The sequence below is a fragment of the Elephas maximus genome, chromosome X, assembly GCF_024166365.1.
Source record: "Elephas maximus indicus isolate mEleMax1 chromosome X, mEleMax1 primary haplotype, whole genome shotgun sequence".
Taxonomy (NCBI): domain Eukaryota; kingdom Metazoa; phylum Chordata; class Mammalia; order Proboscidea; family Elephantidae; genus Elephas; species Elephas maximus.
Window position 1 is genome coordinate 85,955,733 of NC_064846.1, and position 20,295 is coordinate 85,976,027.

Consider the following 20,295-nt stretch of genomic DNA (forward strand, 5'->3'; position numbering starts at 1 on the left):
CTTGTAGGTGTATGGATATTATCTTATCACTGACAGGGTTGTACTTCAGGATAAGCTTGAAATGCTCTTTTTGATGATGTACATGACTCCACTCCTTTTTAATTTCTCATTCTAAGCACAGTAGACCATATGATTGTCTGATTTAAGATTGCCAATACCAGTCCATTTCAGCTCACTAATGTGTGGGGTATCGATTTTTATGTGTTCCATTTCATTTTTGACAACTTCCAATTTTCCTAGATTCATACTTCGTACATTCCCATGTTCCTATTATTAACGGATGCTTGCAGCTGTTTCTTCTCATTTTGAGTCTTGCAATATTGAAGGATTCTGTGAGGAAAATATTAAACAATGCAGGAAGCATCAAAAGAAGATGGAAGGAATACACAGAGTCACTATACCAAAAAGAATTGGTCAATGTTTAAACATTTCAAAAGGCAGCATATGATCAAGAACTGATAGTATTGAAGGAAGAAGTCCAAGCTGCACTGAAGGCATTTGGCAAAAAACAAGGCTCCAGGAATTGACAGAATATCAATTGAGATGTTTCAACAAACAGATGCAGTGCTGGAAGTGCTCATTCATCTATGCCAAGGAATTTGGAAGACAGCTACCTGGCCAGCCAACTGCAAGAGATCCATATTTGTACCCATTCCAAATAAAGGCGATCCAACAGAATGCAGAAATTATTGAGCGATATCATTAATATCATACAAAAGTAATATTTTGCTGAAGATCATTCAAAAGCAGTTGTTGCAGTGCATCGACAGGGAACTGCCAGAAATTCAAGCTGGATTCAGAGAAAGATGTGGAACAAGGGATATCATTGCTGATGTCAGATGGATCCTGGCTGAAAGCAGAGAATACCAGAAAGATGCTTACCTGTGTTTTATTGACTATGCAAAGGCATTCGACCGTGTGGATCATAACAAATTATGGATAACATTGTGAAGAATTGGAATTCCAGAACACTTAATTGTGCTCATGAGGAACCTGTACTTAGACCAAGAGACAGTCGTTTGAACAGAACAAGGGGATACTGCGTGGTTTGGAGTCAGGAAGGGTGTGCGTCAGGGTTGATTCTTTTCATCATAGTTATTCAATCTGTATACTGAGCAAATAATCCAAGAATCTGGACTGTATGAAGAACGCAGGATCAGGATTGGAGGAAGACTCATTAACAACCTGTGATACGCAGATGACACAACCTTGCTTGCTGAAAATGAAGAGGACTTGAAGTACTTACTGATGAAGATCAAAGACCGCAGCCTTCGGTATGGATTACATCTCAACATAAAGAAAACAAAACTCCTCACTACAGGGACCAATAAGCAACATTATGATAAATGGAGAACAGATTGAAGTTGCCAAGGATTTCATTTTACTTGGATCCACAATCATCACTCACGGAAGCAGTAGTCAAGAAATCAAAGGACAGATTGCATTCAGCAAATCTGCAAAAGATCTCTTTAAAGTGTTCAAAACTAAAGGTATTACTTTAAGGACTAAGGTGCACCTGACAGAAACCATGGTGTTTTCAGTCTCCTCATGTGCATGTGAAAGCTGGACAATGAACAAGGAATACCAAAGAAGATTTGATGCCTTTGGATTATGGTGTTGGTGAAGAATATTGACTATGCCATGGACTGCCAGAAGAATGAACAAATCCGTCTTGAAAGAAGTACAGCTAGGATACTCATTAGAAGCAAGGATGGAAAGACTTTGTCTCACATACTTTGGACATGTTATGAGTAGAGACCGGTCCCTGGAGAAGGACAACATGCTTAGTAAAGTATAGGGTCAGCAAAAAAGAGGAAGGCCCTCAATGAGATGGATTGACACGGTGGCCACAACAACGGGCTCAAGCATAACAACGATTGTGAGGATGGCGCAAGATGGGGCAGTGTTTCGTTCTGTTGTACACAGGGCTGCTATGAGTTGGAAAAGACTCGATGGCACCGAACAACAACAGCCAATGCAATTGTTAAACATAGCCATCAACAACTGTTTGAGGAGAGGCAACACAAAGGGTTTGGTAAGTACTTGAAATGGAAATAAGACATTAATTAATACTTCAAGAAATTGTCCTGCCACCGTTATTTTAAGGGTGAAATTAAATGACCAAATATAATAGCATACTACCTTTTACGGTGGCAAATGTTAGCATGAACAAACAAAATAATGTTTTTCTTTTCAAGAGCTGCACAAACGTTAATAATTTTTCTCAAAGCAAAGCATACCTCATGATCCAAAATACCATGCAATGTATATATTTTCTTATTTTTTTTTTTAGCTCTAGTGTGGACCTTATGCAGAAGAGATTAAGTGATGAATGGCACCTAATATCACAATAAATTTAGATGTCAAGTAGAACATAAAAACAACAAAAATTTAAAAAAAAGGAGAAGTAATTCCATTTTCTCTTCAACCTCAATTAGCAATAAGTCCATGTATGAAGTAAATGACATGTAACTCAACAAGTAAACTATTTAGTAAACCAAAGGAAGATGTTCCAAATACATGTTTAGTTTATTGGAAATAATTAAAATATGTAAATGTAGATTTATTCTACCATCATTAAAATATGTAAAAATTGAGCATGTCCATTTGTTTGAATGGTTAGCATTTCAATATAAAATGTAATTTCCCAGGTTTTAAGTACGTGGGAAACAAATGAAGCATGTCAGCTATTGTTTAACAAAGGAATTGAACATAGACCAATGTAATAAAAAGAGGATAGAAACAAAACAAGAAATATTGCTTGAAAAAGAATGGGACCCCTGCAATAAATGTTTTCCACCATGTCCTTAGAAGGTAAGAACCCAGAAAAAAATGATCCCACTCAAATAACTCCTAAGTGTTAATTTCTCAGGGATTCTTCTCCCAGGGAATCTAGCTTTCTCTCTTTCTCCCTGCACTCTTCTTTTCCTAACATTCTGGAGCATTTTCAGACTACACAACTTTATTGAACAGCTGTTTGTTTTTTAATTCTCTTGGAGAAATGTACAGTTAATAATAACAACTGTCAATTCCCCCAAATCAGGAAATCTACTTGACTCTACTACTTCATCTGAGCATTCATGTGTATAGTTTAAGGATGAAAAAATATTATTTTTAACTTTATGCTGTCACTCTTTGGTAATGTCTAAATTGAAATAAGCTCCAGCTGATAGCCCATGTGTTTTTTTAGTAATTTACAATAAAATAAAAAATTTCAGAGGATTATATGGTACTTACTATAAAATTATTTGCTATGTAAGGGTCCAAGTGATCATATGAAGCCCCGAAAAGAAAAAATAAAATAAAGCAAAACAAAAAATCTTAGCATGGTATAAAGAGAATTGGTTGTCTATGGGCACCTTGAAAATCCAGTATTTAACTCTAATCTCAATTTACTAAATTGAATAATTTTCTTAGTGAGATCTTTGGTTTCTGACACACAACCTACCTGACAAGTCATCACTATTTTCTCAGTGAAGGGTGATTGGAACAATCAACTCTCATTGATGGACAGCTGGATTACACACACAAAAAAACTGATGGATATTTTCTTGAAAATAAGCTGTTGTCTCATATGGGCACCCTGGAGCATTTATCAGCTTTCTTTTTTTTTTTTTTTTAATGAAGCTAACCAACACTAGTGCATTAATGAGCTTTCTAAGGAGAGAGAAGAAACCTGGAATACTAAGGCTGATTAAAATACATCAACCCAAAACAATTGTTTCGAACTAAAGATGCCATTGTCTCAATGTACCACAATATTCACAGAAATTGTGGAAGTGTCCCAATCTACATCTTAGTATTTTATAAACTACAGATTAAGTTCTGTGCTTCTGTGAGATAAGGATGAAGGTAAAAAATTATTAAGATTTTTTAAATTCATAGTTCATGTAAAAACATACATAGTATTTATACCAAAAATGCATACTAAGTTCAATAGATGGAATATAGTAAATTTGAAGGAATCAGAAGACTTTATAGCTAAAGCAGGAAACTTTGGAATTCTTTCCAAGTAAATGAGAACAACTTTTGTTTTAGTGGAAGTTGGAAATCCTCAATAACTTTTAGACAATGAGACAGCTGACCTGCAATTTTATTTGAAAAGATTTCTGATGGCAAATGGAATAAGAAAACGTGACTAATATTTGGCAATTTCAAGACTAAAAACTCACATTCACTGGAATTTCTTTAGGGCACAAAGAAAAAAGGAAGAGGTGAAAGAGTTTCTCTCATTAAGTTTTCCACCTTTTTGAGGTAATTGAAAACTGACTGGAGGATTCAAGCTTAAGGTCATAGATGAACGGAGGATCTAGTGAATAAGCGGAAAGATATATCTGAAATGGGCTGACAGCCAGAGTTTCTTCTTGAGTTTTGAAATCACTGGGATTGGTTGAAACTTGTCTTTACCAAATAAAGTCACTAACATTTTTGTATAAATTGTGTAATTGCCAATAGCGCAACCATAGATAAAACTTTTAGTATAAAAACAAAAGGAACTGCTCCACATTTAATAGATGATCTTGGGCAAGTCATTTAAACTTTCTGGGTTTGAGTTTAATTGAGTGGTGGGGATTAAACTGAATTATCTCTATAGTCCCCTTTAACTTCAATGTTGTGAGAGCCTAATTATTGCACTCTTTTATTACTTTAAAAGTAGGTAAAAATTTTGCAATTAGAAACAATATTTTATTATATTTCTCTTTTTCTCCCATAAAGCAACCCTATTTTTTTTTTTTTAACCACTGGAAACATACCTTTCAGATTCTTCGTATTAGGCGCCACTTACGAATTCAGTACCTTATTAGTCTTGGGCCTTCTGAACTTGGGAAATGAGAAGCCTTGGGTTTTCAGGATTAGGGATTTTCCAGAGTCAGTTTCTGCTCAGTGCCATCATCAGTCTAAGTAAATCCCTCAGGTTAATCTTAAACAAAGCTCAGAAATAAGTGCATTGATGCATTTGGCTCACTACAGAGTTACCATTTATTTTGCCCTCTGACAATACTAGCCAACAGTACATTTAAAACACAGTATTTTAATTATATACTAGAAATCTTGAGTCATTATTTGCTAACAACATTTGGTCATTTTCTGAAATATTTCATTTTTTGGAAACATAATGGAAATCATAATGCTAATGGAGGAGGCCAAATTAGAGCTATTTTAACAGGGAAAAGAAAATATTTATTACTTGTCAATCAGTTTTTTTGATATCCCATTGCATGCAAAGCAGTATATATAGCATATTCTTTATTATACATCATATGTATTTCATTATAAACTATGAATATACAGAACATTTTAAAACCTCTTTTGTCTTAACTGTCTAGCATCCCTTTTATCATAAACACACAATATTTTCTTTTGCATTGTCTGTCTCAAATATTTTAATATTGGTTTTTTATTCTGCAATTTTTCATATCTTTCTGTTTCATTTCCCAGTGGTTACTAAATGGACATGCTAAAGCTCCTGTAAGTTTTGAGAGTGACGGAAGGCATGCTTAACAGCCAGGGGAAATAACGGAGTCATGTGAAGAATTGTCAGGCACTCAACTCTCATAGTCATTAATAAATAACTAAAAAAGAAACAAACTAGTGTAATTTTAGAAAAGACGAACCGGTAAATCATTTCACTTTGATGACAATTACACAAAAATGAAAACTTTACTCACAGAATGATTTAGCAGTGTTGGATAAGTATTTTTAAAGCAGTAAAATCTACAGGAGTTATGTACAGAGTTATGTGCTGAGAAGGTATTTAGAAAAAAGGAAATAAGTACATGTCAGTTTGAATCAGTGTGAAGAAGTAGGACTGACCGGTTGGGGAAAGCAGGAAAAAATCAAGGTTGCTTGTGTCATATGAGTGATGTGATCTAAGTTCTACAGCACAACAGGAGAAAAGGATCTTTTAGAGCTAAGATGATTGGAGCAGGCTTTTGTCAAGGAGGTGACATTTGACTGGCATCTGAGCAGTTGGCTAGACTTAGAATGGGGCTATACCAAAGGCAAAGATCCCAGTCCAGGTTGCCTGCTTCAGAGCATAAGCCTGATTAATGGTTGGAAAGAAGAGCATGAAGTGAGTGTTGTAGTGTGCTGTCGAGTTGATTCCCACTCATAGCAACCCCATGTGAGAGAGTAGAACTGCCTCACAGGGTTTTCGTAGCTGTAATCTTTATGGAAGCAGATTGTGGGGTCCTTCTCCCGCGCATCAGCTGAGCTGTTTCAAACTACCAAATCGCCAAACTTTTGGTTAATAGTCGAGCACTTAACCCTTTGCACCACCAGGGCTCCTCTTAAGATGGGTGGCAGGGAGCAAGAAATAGAAGCATGCCTACACTTAGAAAATTTTTTTAAGCATACATACATGACTATTTCTTCAATCTGATAAGATATAAATCAGTTTCAATAGGGTAAACAGCAAGGACAAAAAAACTGACCAAAAATGAGAGAAAACTTCCAACAAACATAAAAGGAATCTTACAGCCCATTGACCTGCACATTTTGCCCTGCCTCCAAACTCCAAGCCTTACCTCCCAAGGCTCTTCATGATCATTTGTTTCAACTTACTTGGACTAGCCACTCTGTTCTCTGAACAAGTACAAACATTCCCTACCTCTGCTGTTGCTATAATGTAACAGTCTGCCCAACAGTTCAGAGCAAGTCAATATCACTCCTCAACAAAAGCCTTCTCCAGTCATCTCAGCCCTAAAAGAACATTCCCTCCTGTTCTACTATTGAACTTAGATTGCACCACTCATATGATGCAAGCAACCTCGATTTGTAAATGTTTATGCATCTGTTTGCTCCATCCTGCAAAATTATAAACTCCTTAAGGGCAGAAACTATAAAGCAAATTTGCATACAAGGGGGTTTTGCTTTTTCATAACGGGCTAGTCCACAAAAGCAAAATCCAACTCACAAAATAATACTAAATAAGAATTTATTGAATGAATCTGTTCCAGTGCTGGCATTTTTCATTCTCTTCATTTTCTCCTTATCCTAATGAGGCAATTCTTACACTGAATGCAACTTTTACGTTTACCTTCTAACACTTGGAAAATAAAATGATTGAAACATATCGAGGTTCGCCCAACAATACTTTCACCATAAGCGTGAAAAGAGGCATCAAAAGCATCTAGTAATGATTCCAATAACCGTGGGCAAAAGGGGCAAATTTAATGTCTTTCTGATTTGCCTACTTGATTCAGAACACAATATAAAGGTAGGGTGAGGGAAATTCAGCTGCGAAGTCTGAACCTACTTATCTGTTTAATTGTGCACTGTGGGTGCTGGGGGAAAATAGGCAGAAATAAAAACGACGGGTTCTTTGGTTAAACTGTAAGTTAATTTGAAAGGATGGTTTTGTATTTTGTAGCAGCCCTTTACCCTCCCTCCGTCTTCCATTCAGTCCATCACGGAATCAAACTATAAACCAAAAAAAAAAAAAAAAAAAAAATCTCTGCCAATTAGGGAATATGTATTTCAGCAGCTAATCCCCCTTCCCACCTCAATGTCCTCACCCTAATCGCCTGAGTTTTTGGTACCTCCTTAAATTTTGCACCAGAGGTCAGTGCCTCACTCACTTCCCTAGTCCAGACTGAGTCCTAAACACTTATGTGTGGCACCTTTCCAGATTCCTTAACTAAATGCCACCTTTGGATTCAAAATACACTCTATCAGTATTTTTCCTCTAGATAACCCACTGCGTGGAGTCACTCCAACTCCTGGCGACCCTACAGGACAGAGTAGAACTGTCCCCATAGAGTTTCCAAGGCTGTAAATCTTTACGGAAGCTGACTGCCACATCTTTCTCCCTCAGAGCAGCAGATGGGTTCGAACCCCCCACCTTTTGTTTAGCAGCCCAACTCTGTAACTGCTGCGCCACCTAGGCCTCCTTGTTTCCTATGGATAGACCTCTGCTATTATAAACTTCACACAGGATCCTATTGAATTCTTGGTGGACTAGCTCCAAGTGGCATAAAAAAAAAAAATAGCGGTACTTAAAAGGTATCTTTGCCTCCAGGAGTCTCCCGCTCTCCCAGCTAGGTTTTTGTAGCTACTTTCTATCTTCCAAACATGAGGGCCATTTTTGGCGCCCTGCTCATGCCACTCCCCCCCCGTTGCCGTTGAGTGGGTCCCCACTCATAACGATCCCGACTCATAACGACCCTATAGGGCAGAGTAGAACTGCCCCATAGGGTTTCCAAGGAGTGGCTGGTGGATTCAAACTGCTGACCTTTTGGTTAGCAGCCAAACGCTTAACCACTGCGCCACCAGGGCTCCCTCTTCATGCCAGGACCACATTTATGCTTTGGCGCGAAGTTTGCACAACCAGAGACACAGCATCACTCTTTTCCACTCTTGAAATGAGTGCATCTGTCAGTCGATCTACACTCCAGCCAAAGGTGGAAGAACTAGAGTTCTGACTCAACTCCGGTCTCAAAAGTACTTTCCCGCTGGGAGAAAAGGGGAAGGTATTAGAGACCTCGGAGAAAGTAAGTGTAGTGGCTTTCGTCTGTTACTACAACAAAAAAGAAAGTTAAAAAAAAAAGATGAAGACAAGTCCTGCCTTCTTGCCGGTTTTAGGCTTGAAGCACTTTGCCTCTACTAAGTCCGCGTGCTCCTCCACCCCACCAGCGGTCAGAGCAGGCAGAGTAAGAGGGCTTCTGGCAAATCCACGGGCCACGCCCCCCCGGCCGGCCACTTCCTCTTATTGGCCTGATGATCTGTCACTCCAACCTAGCTCCCAGTCATACCCCCTTTCCACGTAGTTTGGTTGCGTCTTGGTGTACTTAGTGTTGCCAATAACGAGGGATTTTTTTTTTTTTTTGAGGAGAGTACAGGTCGTGCTGCAATTAGTTCATTGAAAACTCAGTAGCTCTCGGAGCAGTCGGACGGAGACTGCTTTCGGCTTTTTTGTGCTGTTAAAATCTCCTGTATAGAGCTGTAACTATGCCCAAAAGAAAGGTAAGTGAAATGAGAAAACAGAAGGGTGATTAGTTGCTGAAACATATTTTATAATCGGCATAATTTTTTTTTTGGCATTTTGGCTTATAGTTCGATTTTGTGATGTACTGAATGAAAAGGGAGGGAAGGGCGAAGAGCAGTGTGTGTAAGGTTTAGGATGGTCTTGCATGCAACTAGTAGTTCACTTTCGGATTGTTTTGTTTAAAGGAAAGAATCGCTTGAGAGGTGTCTCCATGCTGAATTACAAACAGCCATAGCGCTTTGCTGTCGCTTCCTACCCCACCCCCCTCCCTCCGCTTACCCTATTGGAGAACACTTCTCCCAGCCACACTTCCAGGCACCAGCTCCCTCCTCTCCCTTCGGCTTTTCTTGGGGAACTGTCTTGTTTGGGGAACGAAAGCCATGGCTTGCTGCCCTATTTGCCTTTGTTCTTCCCGTTTTCTTTTTCTTTTTTCCTCCTCGTCCACTTCTTGTCAAGCCAGATGGCTGTGCAATGGTAATCCTATGCCATTAGGCGGCGCAGACTTCAAACTGTCCTAGAGAAGGGAGAGATTCACCGCTGTAATTAGCAAATTTAGGGCTGAGAGATCTGGCGCTCTCCAAGCTCTCTAGCTAAAGGTAGAAAGGGCTTGAGAGAACTGTGTCTGATATGCTGTTGCTGATGTTGGGCGTAGCATGGATCTCTGTTCACTTGAAACATAGGAATTGATTCAATGTATAGGGTTACAGGGCTCCTGCAAATCTCACTTCAAAATTTCTGGCTCCTCTTTTAGACAGGAAGTAAATTCACACCTGGTGTTTTTCCTGGGGCCCTTAGAAGTAAAACCGAATGCTGTTTAACTGCTTGGTAAAACTGTAAAACACTATATGCTAATGCAACCGTTATGATTGTTTTGATATTTTTCCTATATATCCGCCCCGCCTTCTCTAGTCCTAGAACATAGGAATATGACTGAGATTCCCTCGGGCTCCGGGGCTGTATGAATAGTGCAATAACTTGATCATTCTCAGACTAAACGGCTGCTCATCTATGGAAATAAATCGTTTCTAATCACCTTCGCCCTTCCTGGGATTCCCGCTGCTGCGCTTTTCTGGGCTTGTCAGTGGGTCTTGCTGTTTTACGTAGCTGACAGCAACCTTGTAGCAGGTAGTGGCGGGAAGTTTTAAAACCCGCGGCCGGCTCTTTGGAATAACGCATTGACGTTGGAACAAAGAGAGTTTTTTTTTTTCCCCAAAGCATTGTGGGGGTTGTAGTTTTGTAATGCATAACTTGAAGGGGAGAACAGTCCAGCGTCCGGAGAGGGTTACAGAGGCACAACGTAAGACCAGAGAGATAGGGAAATTGCACAAAGTCCCGCCTTCATTCTCCCCACCCCCACAGTTTTTTGAGGCTTTAACACTGTCAGACTACAACAGGTGGATTTCAAAATTAAGATTTGTTTTTAGGACATGAGATTTACACAAAAGGATGAAATTGACTATCGGTTGTGTAAACTTTTGTCTGAGCATGCTTTTGCTTCTGGGTGCACATTTGCACATTTTTTTTTTTAAACAGCAGTAGGTGGCATTACTACTGGGAAACAACAGGTGGCTGCTTGAGCAGAAACCAAGGAAAAAGTCAGAAACGGTTATTTTGCAACTGTAATCCATAGGCATTATTTTTTGATTTGTATATTTATATCGATGACCTTTTTTCTGTGTGATTTTTTCATCTGTATAGGCTGCAGGTGAAGGTGATGAGAGGCAGGAGGTGAGTTTCTTTAGTTTTAGAATTTGTCCCCCACCAAAAAAAAAATCCACTGGTTTTATAAATTTGAGCCACATAAGTAGCTTAAAATAGGTGCTGGTTGGTATATTTGTACCAAATAAGTACCAATATGGTATGCCAGTAAGCTGTCTCAGAGATATAATAAATATTGAAAACTCCAAACTTCTTGTAATTTAGGACTTTATTGAGCTATCACAATCTGGAGAGAGCTTCTTCCCTTTAAGCAAAAGAAATGCTTTGTCAGTTGGTAAGATGGGGTCATATTTTCATTTCTAAATATGTTCCTTGTTAGTAGTCACTGTGACAATTTACCCTAGCAATTAAATTTTAATTTGGGATATTTTCCTTAGCTTATGAAGGGCCCAGAAGAAGGAAAAATCAGAACTGATATTTCTACTGCAATATTTTCTAAAAAAGTTCAAAATTGTTTCTTTAATGGTAATATTTATGCAGTTTCACTAAATATTTTCACCAAGATACAAATAATTCTAGTTTTGTGTACCCATAATTTTATTATCTGATAATTTTTTTCATTTATAGCCCAAAAGAAGATCAGCTAGACTGTCTGCTGTAAGTACCTTTTTTTTTTTTATATAGCTGCCCAAGCATTGGGAACCCTGGTGGTGTAGTGGTTAAGTGCTATGGCTGCTAACCAAAGGGTCTGCTAACCAAAGGGTCGGCAGTTGGAATCCGCCAGGCGCTCCTTGGAAACTCTATGGGGCAGTTCTACTCAGTCCTATAGGGTCGCTATGAGTCGGAATTGACTTGACGGCACTGGGCCCAAGCATTGTGAAATGTAATTTTAAAATCCAGTTGTACAATATTATATTTAATATGAAATTTATTTTTGAAATTTTAAGAAAAAATTTCACACCGGGAAATGTTTTTTTTTACTCCCCAGTGCTCAATTTGAACTACACCCCTTTATTTTAATTCAAAAAGTTGAATTTCATTGTTAGTCATCTTTCTTCGATTACATTTTTTTTCTTATTTTCTTTTTCCACAACTTGTGTTTTCTGATACAGATGCCTGCGCCCATTCCACTGGAGTTGAAGCCAAAAAGAATAGGAACTCCAAGGGTAAATATTCAACTAGGAAAGCAATTTGAAAGGAAATTGCTTTTTTTTCCAAATAATTTTTCAGAAAGGCATACAGCTGATAATTTTCCTTTGTTTTCTGTTCAGTTAGTAATATATTTTATTATACCATATAGTATATATAAGTCCTTTGGGTGGGATATTTCTTCATGTTTTGTGATATGTCCACTCCGTTTTGGCATTTTCATTGGTAAGAGACAAAACAAAATTTCACTTGGATAAGACCCATTAAATGTACATGCCTTTGGCATGATAGAGACACAATATTGATATTCCTGGGAAAACAAAATGTGTAAACTGTAGGAACCAGAGTAGTGCTTTGTAATAATAGTAATAATTAACATTTGATAGCACTTTACTGTTTGCAAAGTGTTTTCACATACATTATTTTTAAATGGACACAATGGATTTCATGCAGGCTTCTGTGTTCTGATGGTGTGGCTAAAGACATATAGAAATAGCCCCAATATTAAGTTCATTGTTAATTGCCTAATGCATAAGAATGTTTTAAGGATTGAACTCCTAAAATCATAAAAGTTTAAAGCTAAGAGGGATATTAGTAATAATCATCTAAATCCTATCATTTTATAGTTGAGGAAACTGTAAACTATAGTCATGTTCATAAAATGCTTTGAAATCCTTGATTAAAAGATATTGCTAAAACTAGGGTAAGTGAAGTTTTAGTAATAGTTGATCTATTAATTGTGACAGCAGAAAAGAAAGTTATTTTTCTTTTTTTTCTATTTTACTTTTTAAGTTCCCTGTTCTGTAAAAGTAGGCCCTCAATTTATCAGTTGTTAAAATATTAAGTACAGCTTGTTTCTTTAAAAAAAGAGGAGAGATTGCTGGAACAGAACAGATATGCAATCATGGACAAACTACTTTAACCTCTTTGGCTCTCAGTTTCTCATATGTTAAAAGAGTAATAACTTATATCTGTATCGCATTTTATAATTTCTAAAGAAATTTCATGTGTTTTCTCATTTGTTCTTTAGAACATCCCTGTTGAAGTGAGGTAGGAGGTATTACTCTCTTTATACACATGAAAAAACAGGCTCAAAGAGATATATGCTTTTACTCAAGATCATAGCAAGTAAGTGGCAGATCCAGAATTCAAACACAAGTTTTTTGACCCCTTAAATAAGTGCTCTTTCCAGGTCCATAAAACAAGCAGTAATACACATAGCTCAACCATGTATATGAGAGTAAATGGGCACACCAGCCCAGGGGCAAGGACAAGAAGGCAGGAGGGGACAGGAAGGCTGGACAAATGGAAATGGGGAACCCAAGTGGAGAGTGGCAGGGTTTCTAACCAATGCCACAAAACAATATGTGTATTGTTTAATGAGAAGCTAATTTTGCTCTGTAAACCTTCATCCAAAGCTCAATTTTTAAAAAAAAAAGGTTCTTTCTGCTACATATACACTTAGGCAAAGAGGTTTCTTAGTAAGGTAACCATGATTCGAAGCATTCCAAAACTTGGAGATATCACCCATATCCTCAGGTCATCTCTTTCAAATATATTTAAATTGATGCTCTTACTAATATAGCATTTCTTTTAATTATTATCAGTGAGGCTTTATAATAAAAAAAAAACTCTGTTACTAATTATCAGACTTGAAAGTGATAAACTGGTCCACTATAGTCAGAGAGAGTTCATTTATCAAAGTTAACCTGATGCTTGCAATTGTCCCTTAGTGGCCACTGGTCAGCATTTTAGTTTGTGGCCTCTCATCTATATCACTCAACATAAAAAAAAAAAATCATTGATTTATATCAGAAGCACACTGTTAATTTTTAATGTTGCTTTAGATTTATAGTGGAACAAAGTGTTAAGTGATAGTTCTGTTGATACCAGGGCTATATGTGGTATTTTAAGGGTTTTTTTTTTAACAAATAATTGCAACTGGTAAAATAACTTTGGCCTTTTAATCAACACCATAGTTAAATTGTATATTTCATTTCTATTCTTTTGTGTTGATGAACAGAAAATGAAGACAAAAAATGATATGATGGAAAAAAACGTGGCTACAAGTGCCAAAGCCGTGGCTGAAACCAAGCAAGAAGAAGTTGTTAAAGAAGAATACAATAGTGAAAATGAAGAAGCCAAGATTATCGAGGTATCCTACAATGTTAACAAATTTGACCATTTAAAAATTTAAGAATAGGTGCAACTGGAAGAAATCTTATTTGCCTTTTTTTGTTTTTTGAGGTGATATATATTTTTTCTTTTTTTATTATGATGAAAACATACATACCAAAACATCTGCCAACACAACAACTTCCACATTTACAACTCAATGATATTGAATATATTTTTCATGTTGTAGCCATTAATAATCTTTGGTTTCTATATATTTGCTTATTTCATATAAGTGAGACCATACAGTATTTGTCCCTTTGTGACTGATTTATTTCACTCAGCATAACATTTTCAAGGTTCCTCTGTGTTGTGGCATGTATCAGGACTTCATTTCTCTTTATGGATGAGTAATATTCCACTGTATGTATATACCATGTTTTGATTATTCATCTTTCTGTTGATGGACATTTGGGTTGTTTCCACCTTGGCTATTGTGAAAAGTGCTGCAATGAACACTGGTGTACAGGTTTCTGTTTGCATTCCTGCCTTTACTTCTTCTGAGTATATACCTAGGATTGGGATTGCTGAGTTATGTGGTAATTCTATGTTCAACTTTTTGAGGAACTGCCAAACTGTTTTCCACAGTGGCTGCAGCATTTTATATTCCCACCAGCAATGGATGAGGGTTCCAGTTTCTCTACAACCTCAACAACACCTAATGCTTTCCTTTTTTTTTTTTCTTGATCATTGCCATTTTAATGGGGTTGAGGAGGCATCTCATTACGGCTATTAGTCGGAATCGACTTGATGGCATCGAGTTTGGTTTGGGTTTAATGGCTCATGATGTTGAGCATCTTTTCACGTATGTATTGGCCATTTGAGTATATTTTCTTCAGTGAACTGTCTGTTCAAGTCCTTTGCCTATTTTTTTTTAAATGGGCATTTTGTCTTTTTGTTGTTAAATTGTCGAAGTTATATATATTTTGAATATTAGGCTCTTTTTTATCCAATATGTAGTTCCAGATAATTTTCTCCCAGTTTTTAGGTTTTCTTTTCACTTCACTGATAAAGTCCTTTGATGTATAAAAGTATTTAATTTTTATGAGGTTCCGTCTATCTATTTTGTCATTTGCTGCTTGGGCTTTTATTATCATATCTGATAATCTGTGGCTAAACACTAGGTCCCAGAGCCTTGCCCCTACATTTTCTTCTAAGAATGTTATGGTTTTAGTTTTCACATTTAGATCCTTGATCCATTTTGAATTGTTTTTTCTGTATGGTGTGAGGTATACGTTCAGCTTCATTCTTTTGCATGTGGAAATCCACTTTTCCCAGCATCATTTATTAAAAAGAATCCTTTCTCCCCATTGAATGGATTTAGCACCCTTGTCAAAAATCAGTTGACCATAGATGTATGGGTGTATTTCTGGACTCTCAATTCTAGTCCATTGGTTTATATGTCTATCGTTATACCAGTACCAGATTGTTATTACTGTAGCTTTATAGTATATTTTGAAATCAGGAAGTATGAGTCTTCCTACTCTATCCTTCTTTTTCAAGATTGCTTTGGCTATTTGGGGCCCCTTCCAATTCCTTATAAATTTAAAGATTTGCTTTTCCATTTCTTTAAAGAAGAAATGTTCAAATTTTGTTGGGGATTGCATTGAATTTACAGATTGCTTTGGGCAGTATTGATGTCTTGCAGTGTGATGGATCGATTTTGTGTGGCCTTTCTTGCTGTAGTCTTGTATCTCCCACCCAAGTGATTGGGTAGGACTATGCAAATAAGGTAATTGTGGCCCACCAAGGGGATTGATTGGTTTTGCCACCCCACTGGGCTTGAAATGAACCATACCAGAGTCAGGAAGGGGAGGATCCCACCACCACGAAGGAAGGAGAGCCAACAACAGAGCGTGTCCAGTGGACCCGGGATCCCTGTGCCAGAAGCTCCTGGAACCAGGAGACTAAAAGATAGATAGAGCTGTAACACTGAAGAAGTGAGAAGTGGTGGCAGAGAAATAGTGGCAAGAGATGGTGCAGTGGGCATCCTAGCCCATGAAACCAGAAAGCTGAGTGCCTTTGGGCAAAAGGCTTGCTGGGAAGAGTAGGGTGCTCTGGTCACTTGGTGGAGCTAGGTTTGCTTACCCATGCAGCTAGAGCTGAGTGCCTTTGGGCCGAGGCTTACTGGCAGAGTGGGGTACCTCTGGGCACTTATTGGGAGACCTAAAACAGTTTTGTAACAGTTGCCTCTGAGCAAGGCAGAGGCCGAGGAGCCAGAGAGAAGTGTGCCTGTGGCACAGCTGGGAAGAGGCTGTCCCGATGGAAGAACTGTGTCCTGAGTGTTCCTGAACCTGAATTGTAACCTGCTACTTGCCTAATGAACCCCATAATAATGAGTATTGTTTGTGAGTTCTGTGTGGCCGTTGCAATGAATTATCGAACCCAGCAGACTAGAGAGTGCCTTAGGAGGGACAGTTGGTGTCAGAATTAGTAAAGATGGCAGAGGGAGGAGGCATGTCTGACCTCTGCCTCATAGGAATCAGCATTGGGCCATTGATCTTGATTCTCTTCCCACCTTGTGAAGTTAGAGGAGGTCAGATGCCACCACCACACCATTTTTACACATCTTAACTACATTAAGCCTTCCAGTCCATGAACACAGAATGGCCTTCCAGTTATTTAGGACTTCTTTAATTTCTTTTAGTAATGTTTTATAGTTTTCTGAGGACAAGTTTTCACCTTCTTGGCTAAATTTATCCCTAGGTACGTTATTCTTTTGGAAGTTATTGTAAATGGTAATGTTTCCTTAATTTCCCTTTCAGATTGCTCATTGCTGAAGTATAGAAACCCAACTGATTTTTGTCTGTTAACTTTGTATCCTGCTACACCACTGAATTAATTTATTAGTTCTAATAGGTTTCTTGTAGAATATTTGGGATTTTCTATGTATAGTATAATGTCATCTGCAAAACATAATAGTTTTACTTCCTCTTTCCTGATTTGAGTACCCTTTATTTATTTATTTCTAGCCTAATTGCTCTGGCTAGGACTTCCAGAATGATGTTGAATAGAAATAGTGAGAGTGGGCATCCTTGTCTTTTTCCTAATCTTAACCTATTTGCGTTTTAGATTAAACAAACAAACAAACAAAACACCAAACCCATTGCCGTCAAGTCGATTTTGACTCATAGCAACCCTATAGGACAGAGTAGAACTGTCCCGTATAGTTTGCAAGGAGTGCCTGGTGGATTTGAACTGCCAGCCTTTTGGTTAGCAGCCATAGCTCTTAACCACTATGCCACCAGGGTTTCCTTTAGGTTCAGAATAAATGAGTAGTGGCTCTGTCATTTAATGGTACTTGAGGTAAAAATAAAGGAAATTAATTTAAAACATGAGAATTTACAGGTACAGGTAATGGGAGGAGTGGGTTAGCATTGCTGTTAATAGAAAAATACCAGTAGTCATGATGTAGTACTGATGTAATGACCCTCTTATTAAACACAAGGTAATCCTCCATTCCTTTTGTCAGCCATGGACTATTTGTAAATCCCTTTTCCAGAACATATGGTTCTTTTTTTTTTTCCTTCTTCTGGTTACAAAATAAAACATTATATAATTTTTTAGTATGTCCTATTTTGCAATTTCATGCATACCATATTTCTGGATAAAACAGTAAAACACTAAAAATGGGATGTAGTACCCAAATCTAAAACAAACAAAAAAATGTGTATATATGGAGAATCTTTTGTAAGTGAAATTATGACACCTTGTACAAGACTTTTCAAGTGACTTTGTGCCAAAAAATCCCAAATCTCCCCATTATAGAAGCAATACGTTATTTTTCCAAGGACTGTATTTTGTTTACATGCATGCTACTCATTGGGAATTGCTGATATAGAATAAATGTTTCATTTTTTGAGGTATTCCTTTTGTGTTTCCTTATATTTGTAATGAAAATCAATCATATGAATGAGTTTTCCTGAATTTATTGTTTCGAATATCTATTTGTTGACATTTGTGTAGAGATATTTTAGTTAATCCTATTTCTTAGAATGTTTTTCCTGATGATGTGATACTTAGGAGGCCTTTTTCACAGGAAAATTTATTTTTTGTAAATGAAGTATTATTCTTCCTGTAAAATAGATATAAAAAAAAATAATCCTGTCTAAATATCTAGGAAAAATAGTTCCAAATTTACAAATAGAATCTTGTTTTCTTTTTTCTCTATACAACTAGGCACCTGAAAAAGATATCGATGAAAAAATAAAAGATGTTGAAGAGGAAGAAGGAGAAAAGAAAGAAGCAGTGACAGCAGAAGGAAAAGAAGATGAAAAACAAGATCAGAAAGGGGATGAGGAAAACCAAAATGAAGAAGAAGCGGAAAGAGGAGATGGAAAAGAGGACAAAAATGGAAAAGAGAAAGAAGATGGAAAAGAGGACAAAAATGAAAAAGAGAAAGAAGATGGAAAAGAGGACAAAAATGGAAAAGAGAAAGAAGATGGAAAAGAGGACAAAGATGCAAAAGAGAAAGAAGATGGAAAAGAGGACAAAGATGCAAAAGAGAAAGAAGATGGAAAAGAGGACAAAGACACAAAAGAGAAAAGAGAAGATGGAAAAGACGAAGACACAAAAGGTAATGAAGATGGGAAAGAGGACGAAGATGGAAAAGGGCAAGGAGAAGATGGAAAAGATAAAGGAGAAGACGAAAAAGAGGAAGAATACAGAAAAAAGAAAGGAGATGGAAGAGGGAAAGAAGATGAAGATAGAAAAGAGGATGAAGATGGAAAAGAGGAAGAAGTAAAGGAGGAGGAAAATAGTAAAGAAGAAGGTGGAAAAAGAGAAGGGAAAGATGGAGGTAATGAAAAGGAAGATGAAAACGACACTGAAGTTGGAAAGAAAGAAGTTGGAAAAGAAGAGTCTCAGAGTATTATTTAAAGCTGCCCTATATAGCTTCATAATTTGGTAATATGTACCCCCATGATGAAATGTTAATAGAGATGGATATTTTTATCAAATATTTTATAAACACAGCTTTTCTTTAGCATCGATTTAATTACAGAACATCTCCATACTGCTGATTAGCCACAAAATTCCTAATATGAAACCTTTATAAATTTTGTGATTGTAATAGTTGAATATATACAAAAAATATGCAGTGATAGCTTTCAACTTTGTCGAAGAATTCACTTTTGTGTAAATTATGTGTTAAATCTTTGGATTTTAATTTTACTTCTACATATATGGGGCCCTGGTGGCACAGTGGTTAAGGAGCTCGGCTGCTAACCAAAAGGTCAGCAGTTCAGATCCACCAGCCACTCCTTGGAAACCCTATGGTGCAGTTCTACTCTGTCCTGTGGGGTCGCTCTGAAAAGGAATCACCTCCACAGCAACGGGTTTGGTTTTTCTACATACATGATAATTTCACAAAGGGGAGATTCCAAAAGAAAGAACTTCAATATTTCTGCAGTTCTCTAGATTGCTTTTATAAAGAATGTAAACTATTTTCATGTAATACTAAGAGTTAGAATTATCTTTCCCAAATATAACTTTATTATAAACTTTGGAAAAAATAAGATTGGAATCTCATTTTGAAAATAAATACAAATGTTTATTTCAGAAGGGCAGTTTTGATTATATATGTATCCAAAAAGTTTAACTGGATTTATCTTAATAAAAAGACTCTTCAAAGATGATTGTGGTTTGTTATGTCTCCAATTTTTTTTTCTTTTTTGACATTCAGGAAAACATTTAATTTTTTTATTCAGTTAGAATCGACATAACATAAAACTCACCATTTTAAAATACACAATTGAGTGACTTTTAGTATATTCACATTGCTGTGCAACCATTGCCACTACCTAATTCCAGAACATTTTCATCACCTGAATAAGAAACACAGTACCCATTTGCAGTAACTCCCCATTTCCTGTAAAAGTCTCCGTCACCCCCCAGGCCCTAGTAAGCACTAATCTACCTTCTGTCTCTATGGATTTTCCTATTCTGGATTTCGCATAAATGAAATCATACAGTATGTGGCTTTTTGTGTCTGATTTTTTTTTACTTAACATAATGTTTTTGAGGTTCATCCATGTTGTAGAATGTATTAGCACTTCATTATACATTTTGTTTATCCATTCCTTAGTTGATGGACATTTAGGTTGTTTCCAAATTCTGTCTATTATGAATAATGCTGCTATTTGTGTACACATTCTTGTGAAGATGTATATTTTCATTTCTATCTAAGAGTGCAATTGCTGGGTCATATATTAACTCTATGTTTAATTTTTTGAGGAAATTATAGACTGATTTCCAAAATGACTGCAGCATTTTATATTCCCACCAGCAATGTAAAAGGGTTCCAGTTTCTGCACATCTTTTCCAAC

At 37.0% G+C, this 20,295-nt stretch overlaps 1 protein-coding gene across 1 annotated transcript; it reads left to right on the forward strand.

Annotated features, from left to right (window-relative positions):
* The first annotated feature begins 8,793 nt into the window (after positions 1 to 8,793).
* On the forward strand, positions 8,794 to 19,518 carry HMGN5 (high mobility group nucleosome binding domain 5). Its single transcript, XM_049871971.1, has 6 exons — positions 8,794 to 8,964; positions 10,685 to 10,714; positions 11,273 to 11,302; positions 11,758 to 11,811; positions 13,818 to 13,949; positions 18,149 to 19,518. The coding sequence occupies exons 1-6, from the start codon at positions 8,950 to 8,952 to the stop codon at positions 18,845 to 18,847; spliced, it is 960 nt and encodes a 319-aa protein (XP_049727928.1). The 5' UTR covers positions 8,794 to 8,949; the 3' UTR covers positions 18,848 to 19,518.
* Positions 19,519 to 20,295: the final 777 nt, after the last annotated feature.

What these genes read in the sequence shown, in the direction of transcription:
- HMGN5 (XM_049871971.1), top strand. An exon ending in GATCAGCTAGACTGTCTGCT is followed by an intron (nt 11,303 to 11,757) that starts GTAAGTACCTTT and finishes TTTCTGATACAG; the next exon opens with ATGCCTGCGCCCATTCCACT. An exon ending in AAAGAATAGGAACTCCAAGG is followed by an intron (nt 11,812 to 13,817) that starts GTAAATATTCAA and finishes GTTGATGAACAG; the next exon opens with AAAATGAAGACAAAAAATGA.